Source organism: Oryza brachyantha, chromosome 4 (genome assembly GCF_000231095.2).
Source record: "Oryza brachyantha chromosome 4, ObraRS2, whole genome shotgun sequence".
Classification (NCBI taxonomy): domain Eukaryota; kingdom Viridiplantae; phylum Streptophyta; class Magnoliopsida; order Poales; family Poaceae; genus Oryza; species Oryza brachyantha.
The window spans coordinates 13,293,892-13,304,891 of NC_023166.2; the positions used below are offsets into that span (position 1 = coordinate 13,293,892).

Below are 11,000 nucleotides of genomic sequence, written 5' to 3' on the forward strand. Positions count from 1 at the left end.
GCCTTCAGTATATATTCTTTTAGGCGTTGCCTTCAGTAGCTGCGTTGCACGCACCAAATAAGTGAAAGATATATTTTGGTCCAACCGGAAGGAGACAGAAGGAATTTTTTTTTTCTGAAGATGAGATTTTCGTCAGATTTTTATTAGATGGGTGCGTAATAAAGGAAGAACTTTGTAGGTTCTTTAACTTTCAGCCATATACGTGTAGTATCAATTTGCCCAACGTGTATTAATACTTTACTCATTTGCCATGTGGAAGATTGGAATATAATCCTACTGCTATACTGACTCCCAGATGTTGATGTATTGGATGTGTCCTGCACTCCCGCTATTATTCAATTTTAATACAGTTAGCATCAGATCAACCACTGCACGTTCTAAGTATTACACTTATATTTTATATTTTGCAGCTGTTCCGTATTCGGCCGGCGTGTAAATCATGACAAACATTTTGTGACATTATATTATTATTGCTGCGAAACTGCTACTCCGTATCCCTTTTTTTTGGTATGATATCCATGATCTTAAGATCTTTCTGCATGACTTACTCCCGCTTTTCAGGACACATCCATCCAAGGCACACTCTCCCCTAAGAATACCCTCTCTATGAGCACCTCCGAAGACTGACCGGTAAATCTAGAGAATCTCAAATCACGAGCATGTCGACTCCCACTGAAAGCACAAAGCCATTAGAAAATCCTGAAAAAGTTCTGCCTGCGACCTAGTCAGACATAGGCTTACATCGAAGCAAAGTTCAGTGATACTAGAGCTAAGAGCATGGCGTGCACACACATGTGCCGCTCTGTTTGCTTCTCTTCGAACAAAAAGAAATTCAAAACCCTGGAACACGGAGCATAACTGCTTCATTTCTTGCACAATCTGGAACACAGCTGACCGCTGTTCCTTCTCCTCCTGCCATGCTGAAACCACTGTCTGGCAGTCAGTCTCCACACACACCTTCTGCATCCCCGCTTGATGTGCCCATTCAACTCCCACTGAAAACACAAAGCCATTAGAAAATCCTGGAAAATTCGCTTCAATGAAGAGTCGAACCCAGGACCTCAGGTGCTACTGAGGCATTTGTAACCCTTTCGCAAGTTTCTTGTTTTCAGCACAGGTCTTTTTAGCTGATTTTTCGTGTGTCAAAGAGAGCAGCAGGTTTTGGATGTACTAGCGCTTCGTGCTGCTGTGGGGATGCAGTTAAATATATGTTCTGGTTGTTGTCATTGGGTTCTTTTAAAAATGGTTAGCATGTTCGTAACCCATGCATCTTGCAATGGCGCCTCAAAACACCACATAAGCAGTAATAAAGATAATGTTCAAGTAGCAAAAAGATAATGTTTAAGTAGGAGAGGTCTCCTTGATATCTCTCCTGCTAAAAAGTACGGAGTATACAGTTGTCTGTCCCACTCTCCTCTCTCCAAAAAAAAAAAAAAAAAAACCGCTCCCCCACCTTAAGAAACTGAAAAAGAATCAACCGCTTCCCCACCAGCAGTGCATCACGTTCATAAAAAAAAACACAACAAATAAACAACGTACTTTTATTTTTCTATTTGATATGTCTGTCCAATTTTAATGAACCTATAAAGTAATCAATACTATATTATAATTCAATCTCCCGTTGCAAGCACGGGTAGCTTACTGATTCAAAAAATCAAGTAGCAAAAAAATGATAACATTGGCACTAGCGTTCAAAATTTGTCCCACAATGATTTGATCTCTAGTGCTATGACCAATCATAGTAAGAATGCACAACCAAAGAGTATTAGTGAGAGTATCATAGTAATTTTTTCTCGCTACTAATGTGTCTAAGAATCGGTAGAAATAAAATCTTCATGTCGAGGAGGGAGTAATAAAATTGCTCCATTCGATGCTCAAGTTAATGAGCAATAGCAGCATTTTTTCCCCCAACTAATGCTGAAATGGATAAAATTTTCCGGCTTTTTAAGATTGAAAATGGTTACTCCACATCCAGCATAATGGAGCCTACAAAGTTATTACTCAAGATACCTCTTGTTCTATGGAGCTGATCAGGGTAAGCAACATTACAAAAGAAACATAGAAAAACTGAAAAGGTTTCAAGGACACATTAATATACAACAAACTCATAATTTCCCGCCCACTAGTTTGTACTAATATATACTTAGCCATTCGTGTTTTTTTTTCGCGGGGACGGCTTGAATGCCGTCCAAGATTTTATTAAGACTTAGGAAGGGGTACAAAATTTTACAGGAAGGGGGAGAGACTGTACAAGCACAGCCGCCCGGACTCCGGGGCGGGCTGCGGAACACAGAGAAAGGCTACTGTAGGCGGTCCGGCAAAATCGCTTGGCAACGTGAGCAAGCCTGCTGCTGCCCAGGTTCTCCACTCTCCTTCTATTGCCGCGCTCAGGTTTCGCACGGTTACTTCCTTGTCTTCGAAGATCCGTGCATTACGCTCCTTCCAGATGAGCCAGGTGATCAAGATTACTCCGGCGTCGAAGGTTTTTCTGTCCTTTTTAACGACCCGATGGCGAGCAGCAATCCACCATTCTTGAAGGTCCCTGTCCGGAGCCGGCTGGTTTATGCCCATTCTTCCTTTTGCTTCCGCCCAGACGTGCACTGTGTATGCACACTCACTGAAGATATGATGACAACTCTCCATTTCTTCGTGTTTTGCATTGCTTAAGTTGCATGTTCTTCTGCACTGTTGAGATGCATTTAGTATCGCTGTCCCTGTCCCGTGTTTCACTACCTTTCACAACAATATAAACAGTACTACCTCCGTTTCATACTGTAAGGCTTTCTAGCCTTGTCTAAATTTATTAATTGATGAATGTATAGAACTTATATATATGTCTAGATTCATTAGCATCCATATAAACCTAGATGAGGTTAAAAAGTCTTATATCGTGAAACAAATGGAGTACTTAATTAGTGCAGTGTGGCTTACCATACAGAAAGAGTGCTGCCTTGGTGCCTCCATGCGTCCCTGCGTCCACCGCATTCCCTCTCCAATCTACATGGCCTTCATCAGGTGCCATCTATTTATGCTTCTCCAGACTTAAACCTCTCCAGTACACAAGCATATATATGCACACTGATCTTCTCAGGCGATATATGCTCTATTGTAAGTAATTACAGCATCATGTCACTCCCATTGGACATACGGAACAGTTAAACAGGCTTCTCCTGTTCCTATATATTTTGAGTAGTACGTGTTCTTGAGCCTGACGATCGAGCTAGAGAGAAGCAGCCTGGAGACTGCTGGGAGAGAGGTTACATATAGGCGACGCGATGATGATGATGGGATCGATGGCAAATGTGAGGTCTTAGCTTGATGATACTCACGTGGCCTGATGCATGCCTCGCATTTCTCCAGGTGACGTGATGCGCGTGGCGGCCAAAGATCTCGCATCTCTCCATGCGCGCGCGTTGCTACGTGGATTTGTCAGCTACCGCTGCAGATCTGTCCGAATAATTTGGACCTTGGAGTGGTCGCCACACACATCTCCTGCTGCACAGGACGGTCGCCGCACACATCTCGTGCGCACTTCCTGTGCAGATTGAAAAGAGAAGGATCGAGGTTGTTGGAAGGAGGTGGTGAGGTACAGAATTACTTCTAGGAGAGTGTCAATAAACTGAATATGTGTTCGGAATTAATCTAGACCTTTTATTTTTTCTAATACAATATATCGGATTTATTTATATTACCACAACAATTACAAATAATAGATTTTTTTATTGGTAGTTGAACTTTAAATCAACGTTAATATTCTTATATCGATGATAATAATGATAGTACAATGTTACCCGTAGAAAGTAATGCAGTCAAGCTCTAGACTGAAATGGCTTTATAAAAATTGTGATTCACATGCTGCTTTGACAAATTGATATTCCGTCCTTGGCACGTGGTCCTTTGTTTTTAGGTCTAACGGATCTGATTTTCTTATACTACGGTGTGTAGTAGTATAGTAAAAATTTTATAGAGGTAAATTAGAACTAAAATATATAACATTGCAATAAATTTGTGTATAATATTTCATATTAAAATAGATAAATTGCTAAGTATATCTTAACAAAATTTCAAATAAATTATTTAATATACTTATAAAAATATATGGTTAGATTTAAATTTTACTATACTACTACCCTTTCTACGGAAGATACCATAACAATACCTTGTTTAAGTATATAATAGTATATCTTTATGTGCTGGTTGCTTCTATTTGTAGCGATTATAAAAGGCAGTGCAGTACTGCTTTCGTTGTGACTGTGATTCGGAAGATCCTCTGATCGAATTAATACTGCTCTTGCTAGTTTCTTGTATCGCGGGCAGCAAGATATACCCATGCACGATTAATTCGAAGAGATGCCAGAAAAATGGAAAGAGATGTAAGTGGACATGTTCCGTACGGTCCTAGACATTCAGTTGTATTCGAGTTGTCTCTGGATGAGAGATACTTTGCCACCGAAAGCCACCATTTTACATGACCTATAATACTTAATTACTCTTTGTAAATTTACAATGTAAGACTTAACTTTCAGTGTTACATACATTCATATAGATGCTAATAAATCTAAACATATATAAAATTATATACACTCATCAATTGATGAATTTAGATAAGACTAAAAAGTCTTACAATATAAAACGGAGGTAATAGCTTCTTTCAGGATAAGCAATTAATCTAAATGTAAATTGAGATCGGAATGATCAATGATCAAATCCAGCCAATCATCTCAACACAAATAACATATTAATAGTGCAACTTACATCAGTACATGGTTACGCTTTTGATTTGTAAACCCGCAGGTTTTATTTTCTGTGGAGTACTGTACCTAAATGGTGCTTCAAGTGCAACCTATCATGGTGAATCCTGATCAACTGATGGGGTGACCATGCGCGGATCATGGCGGTACACGTACTTCTTCGCCCAGTAGAGGAAATTCAAGAAGCCAACCAGCCCGACGACAGCAACCACCCAGTAAAACAGGTCGAGGCGGCTGCTGTTCAAGCTTGCACCCTCGAGCCACCCTGCACGGTGCCCATGCCGTGTGGCCCTGTTCACCAGCTGCACCAGGAACGTGCCCATCCATGAAGCGAGGCCCAGCTCGCACCAGAACAGCGCCGTGCCGATCGACTTCATGTCCTTCGGCGCCTCGCTGTTGAAGAACTCGAGCAGGCCCACGAACGACGTCACGTCCGACACGCCGAGCAGGAAGAACTGAGGGGCGAGCCAGAAGAGGGACATCTGCACGGCTGCTGCTTTCCTCTTCCTCTCGACGACCCCCGCGACGACCGACGCGACGATCATGCAGCCAAAGCCCAGGCCAACGCGCTGCAGGTGAGTGATGCCGGAGGCATACCCCGTGCGCTTGCGGAGGAAAGGGACAAGGAAGCGGTCGTAGACGGCGAGCATTAGCATCTGGAACGTGATGGGGATCACAAAGAGCGTTGCGGGGGGGATATGTATCTTGCCCAGCCTTGTGTTCGTCATGCTGCCTTGTTGCACCGTGAATGTGAGGAGGAGAGGGTTTGAGATATAGCCGACCATGGAGCTGATGAAGAGGGGGAGCATTCGAAGAACAACCTTTGTCTCCTCCACCTTCATTGTGCTGCAAACTGACCAGGCTCCATCTTCGCCATGGTTGATGGAGGCCTTGTCAAGAAATCTGGCAACCAAGTTCATAGAAGATATTATAACATTTATTAAAGGATCATACTCTCTTAAACTTTATGCCAAATACCCTTAACAAAAGAGGGATGTATATTTCACTGGAGCTTACTTCAGACAATCTGTATTACAGGGTACTTCAATAGAATTCAGTCCATTACTGTTTTCTTGTGCTTCCTCAAGTTTCTCGGGAAGTTCATAGTTCCTGTTCCTGAATGCAGCCACAAGAACCTGAAAAATGCAAGCTTTCAGATAAATAGCAGATATTGAAAAACGATTTTCTTCCAAGAGATGGCAATTTAAGTTTATAACCTGCAGTATCCGAGTTAGAGGGCTCCCTTCTGGTATTTGGTTGCGGTAGAAAGGGAGACCAGCAGCAACTAGGAGCAATCCAAGAAGAATTAGGAGTGCACACACACCAAGTCCAATGTCCCACCCCTTGTAGTTCTGAAGCCACACTATTAGAATCAATCCTATAAAACTTCCAAAGGAGATTCCAAAGGTGAACCAGTTGAAGAAACTGGATTGTTGACGGGATTCAGAGGAATCTTCATGGTCGAACTGGTCTGCTCCAAGTGATGGCATGCAAGCACGGATACAGCCTTCACTGAATGCCCAGGCATACAAGCCTATGTGCAATATGACAGAGTTCAAGCCATGAACCTCTTCGCAGTTGCTTAGATCTGCTTCAGTATTGCAAGGCGGTGGATGAAGAGAGGGAAGGTAGGCTTGCAGAGCGAGCAATCCAATACTCTGCACAAGTAGAATGTTACCTTGGAACTTAAACCACTACAGAGCAGAAACTACTTATTTTATGGCTTGTGGCAAACATGGAAATTTATGTCCAGATATTATGTTTTAAAATAGTGAAGGCATCTATAAGTAAATAACATGAAGAACATCAATGTTAATTTAACCACAAGCAAACAAGAAGATGCCAATGTACACTTTTACATAGAGGTCCTTTAATATCTTTATCAGTGGACATCAGTTCAAGGTTATGACACAGACCCACAGTAGGTAGTTGCTTTCCTTGTGATAATCAATCATAGTTGGGAAAAAAAAAGAGAGAATATAGTCTGGAGTTTTGAATTAATGTGGTTTTTCAAATATTTTAGAAGCATGTCGCTGTTTCTGTTAGGAATGCATGGCATAATTCACATCTAACTAATCCTGAAAGCGACATAAATATTAAACATTGTTTTCCTTGGCAAATTGTAAGAATATTGTTTTGTACGATAGCATGTATCCTAAACTCCCAGCTACTTTGAGGTTGGGCAGTCAGCTTTGAAATTTTAGACAATCTGCAAACTTTTCAATATTGGTGTCATCACAGATGAGAGTAATGTTAGAAAAAAATAAAAGGAACAAAGGAAACATGTGAAATAATTTTGATGGGGTTTCAACCTATATGATGCTCTTAGTTATACTTTTGCATTCATTAACTGTGACGCTGTGACTAAAATACTGTGATGAGTGTTATGGTTTTTTCTTTCCTTGGAAGGCTGTCACTACTAAATATAAAAAGAAAGTGCAATCAAGAACTTCCTTGGATAATACACAATATATTTAGACCATTAAATAGGCCATGAGGAAAATTACCAGAAACTCCAAGGGACCAAAGAGGAGTATGGTTCTAGAGCGAGTAATGTAAGAGTCTGAGAGGAAAGCTCCTAATAAAGCAAATGCAGATGTGGCGCCAAAGAAGTTAGTAGCCGTGGTTGCAGAGCTTGAGACTCCCATATGCATGGTTCCATGGAGATATGTAACCAAATTCAATATGTTTGGAACATTCACCATGTTCGTCATCACTGACAGAACTGTAAGAGAGAACAGGCATAAAAAACGCTTTTGATGTCAATACGCAGACATACTGTTAATGAGTAATTACCCAAATAACAGGGGAAGCCAGGAACAATATATCAATCAATGGACTCGGTAGAGAAACTTACAGAACATAAAACATGCCGCTCTGACTCCTCCATGAACCTTTCTGTCTATCGGGTTTCCCCTCCAGTCCACAAAGCCTACAACTGCCATCAGCTACTAATGAACGTCTTCCCACACTTTACTACTACCTGTTCATTGTATACTTCAATCATAGGAGGTATATATAGACATATAAGTATCCTTTTTTTTCGCAGTGGCCCCAGCTAAACTGGGCTCCATTCTATTGAAGAGGAGAAACATCCGAATTCAAAGCAGTGTTAACATCATAGCTTGATAGCTTCTATCAGAAAATAAAGAAATATGATAAGTGAAACATAATAATCTATTTTATGCAATAGATATTGTCCCAACAGTACCAACAACAGACAATTGTTGACTTATAATGTACCTACTAAAAACTGACTTAATGGGTATTATACTTTATTTATAGAAACGTGAACAGCTCAGAACATGTACGATGAAAGGAAATCTGCAAGTAGAAAACAGAAGCGGTGTTATTAGCACACTGTCCATACTCCTTTAAAATAGAGCAGTGGTGATAATAAATCTGTCACCCCCACAACCAACTCTCATCTTTTTTAAAAAGGTGGCAGAGGACCCACATGTCAGCCGTCCTCCACCAACTCTTTACTTTATATACTAAGAAAAAAATATTTTGGAGGCAATATATACATTAATTAATAGATATTATATGAAAAACGATGGTAATAAAGGGTTAATGATCATTTTCTTTAATTAAAACCTTGTCGCAATACACAGCCAACATGCTAGCAATTCTTAAATGGACTGCCATAAATTATAACAGAACTCTAAGATTCTTTTTTTTAATTGCTTTTCTGTTTTTTTACATAGAAAGTCTTCTGCAAAGTTAACTTTCTCATTCCACAGTCAAATAGTGACAAACTGAAAGCACCCAAGAAACAAAAACAAACATAGAAATTCAATAAATTTTATGGAAACAAACATGCCGGAGAATCTATACTAGCTTGGACAGATGTTCTCTGTAACTGCAGTTTAGGTAGTGATATGTTTAGCCTTGCTAATTATGCCCCTTTTGCAGTAAACACTGGCATCATGACACTCGATGCAAGTCTTAACGCATCCAACTATTATGTATTACAGATACAGGACAGGACACTTCATTTCAAGAAGTGAGTCAGAAGGATTAAACTTTCACACCTAGAATAAGTTCATCATGAAAAAAATTATTTACGGTAGGGGAGATCAGACAAAAGGCTTAGCATGGAAAGACAAAAACAACATGATAACACAGAATTTTCTCACAGTAAGAAGCGATGCTGATATTAAAATGTTCTATTTGTCTCACCCATCAGCTACCCTTATCAGTCTGATTTCAACCACATTTTTGGTCCTCCTCTAGCCCAAGAAGAAGCATAAGCCTTGGGTTAGGTATTCTCAATTTAAACAATTACCGATCTTCTTTCAGCAGGTGAACAGCCCTGATAACATACTTGCCAGCAATCCAGCTTCTCTCGCAACCACCGATGCTAGCATTTGCTAACCTCCATGCTGCTTTGACTTTATTCAGCATCAAATCAGCTTCCTGTTACAAAGCAAAGTGAATGTCAACAGTGGGCAGCGTAAAGGAAATACCCGTGCGGTAATTTCAACAGTTAGCCTACGCGGTCAGGACCCCACGTCCCGTCTGCCTAGGGTGTATTTGGTTGGTGGGATATGACTAGATGGGAGATGGCCATCCAGGTTTTTGACGCGTTTGATTCGTGCGTAAAACTGGATATGATGATCTAGAAAAGGAATATTCTATGAAGATGCTGGATGGTGGATGGTGCATCCGGCCAAATTGACCGGACCTTCGTGGACCATGATCATTAGTGATTATTTAGTGATAATTAGCTTGTTTTACATTAATTAGTAATTACCAAGTTTAAATTAATGTTAATTAATGATGATAGATATATTTACTTGATAATTTATATTAATTACGATAAAATCTATTATGATTAATTTATATTATTATTTATTAGTAATTCAATATGTCTATCACATCCATCCTTATCCATCTAACCAAACAAAAAATTAAATCATCACATCCATCTAACCAAACATAGATCATAATATCCTAAAAATATGATGGCCATATCTCATCCCAACTTGACTATCAACTAAAAGCACCCCTAGTTGCCATCCATGAGTCTACACACCGCAGCCCAACTGCCAAGAGTGCACTATAAAGAAGACATGGTTCTCATGCGGTGACCCCAAATTTCTCCTCCTCTCAGGAAATGTCGCCTCGAAAGGTGCCAGGCAGGAGGCTACTGGCGAAGCATTTCGTCGAACACCTAAAGTGCGTTTCTTCCCACCCAGCAAACCAACCCCGAATGTTGGGGTTGACACGCACACGCTCATCAGCGCACGACGGAAGAAGCAAGGGGCCATGATCTCCCATTGACATGCACAGGACTAGAGAGACGCGCCCCTGCCTCTGCTCCTCGCCGTGGAAGAAGGGCCGGGCACGGGCAAAGTTGCAGCACTGCCTGTCTGCGACTCGCTCCGCACGCGGTTGGTCGTTTCAGTGCGACAGCGCCTGCAGCCGCCCGGGGAAGCGTGAGGGGCTGTGGCTGGGTGGCCACCGCACCGCTCGCCGCGCGCGCTCCCTTCCCTTCTCCATGGAAGCTGGCTGGAGATCGCTTCTCCTCTCCCTCCCCTTGAGGCTCGCCGCTCGCCGTCGCTCCGGCCTCCGGGAAGTGGGGGGGTGATCGGCTGGGCCTCGGTTGCACAAGCTGGGCCGGGAAAGGCTGGACACGAAAGCGTCTTCACGAATTTGTCCAGGCGTTGCCTCCAGACGCGCCGGCCCGCTGGATTGGGCTGGAACGGGATTCCCGAGAATGTGCCGGCCCACCAGTTTGTCCGAGGAACGGGCCGGGGTACCCACGGTCCCACCGACGTGACGATTTCTTTTCCAATCTAGCCCCTGATTCGGACAAAAAGTCTGAAGGACGTGTGCTCCCGCTCGCGTTATTCCACACAAACAATTTTCTATATATAGATTATGTATATATGAACTCTATATATGCTACTTTGGTTCTAAAATATAAGTGTTGGTTCAGACGAAAAGGCTACATTGTCATTTAATAAATGGGGAATGAACGAAAGTAAGAGGATAAGTGGGGATAAAGTAAGAAAAAATTGAATGAGAAGCGATTGGTAGGATAATAAGTTTCATGAATAATACTATAAATAATTATATTTCGTGCAAGATTTAAATAATATAAATGCTTAAATTTGGAGCGGATGGAATACAACTTTGTTAGTGTATATCCTTGTAGATACCCTTTTATAAGATGATATTTTTCATGGTAGATATTTCTATACTTTATATAGTAAAATTCTTTTTCTATATATAAATTTTCTA

The 11,000-nt window shown here is 41.3% G+C and overlaps 1 protein-coding gene across 1 annotated transcript; it reads right to left on the reverse strand.

Moving 5' to 3' along the window:
- Positions 1-4,640: 4,640 nt before the first annotated feature.
- LOC102710688 (protein NRT1/ PTR FAMILY 4.5-like) lies at positions 4,641-7,857 on the reverse strand. Its single transcript, XM_006652386.3, has 5 exons — positions 7,609-7,857; positions 7,259-7,476; positions 5,969-6,409; positions 5,769-5,887; positions 4,641-5,654 (listed from the first exon to the last, which is right to left on the reverse strand). The coding sequence occupies exons 1-5, from the start codon at positions 7,694-7,696 to the stop codon at positions 4,847-4,849; spliced, it is 1,674 nt and encodes a 557-aa protein (XP_006652449.1). The 5' UTR covers positions 7,697-7,857; the 3' UTR covers positions 4,641-4,846.
- Between the last annotated feature and the right edge of the window lie 3,143 nt (positions 7,858-11,000).

Excerpts from the sequence above, each read along its gene's own strand:
- LOC102710688 (XM_006652386.3), bottom strand. The coding sequence starts at position 7,696 with ATGGCAGTTGTAGGCTTTGTGGACTGGAGGGGAAACCCGATAGACAGA. Across the intron at positions 7,477-7,608 it reads AGCGGCATGTTTTATGTTCT|TTCTGTCAGTGATGACGAAC; the intron begins GTAAGTTTCTCT and ends TCTCTCTTACAG. Across the intron at positions 5,655-5,768 it reads TGTAATACAGATTGTCTGAA|ATTTCTTGACAAGGCCTCCA; the intron begins GTAAGCTCCAGT and ends CTTGGTTGCCAG.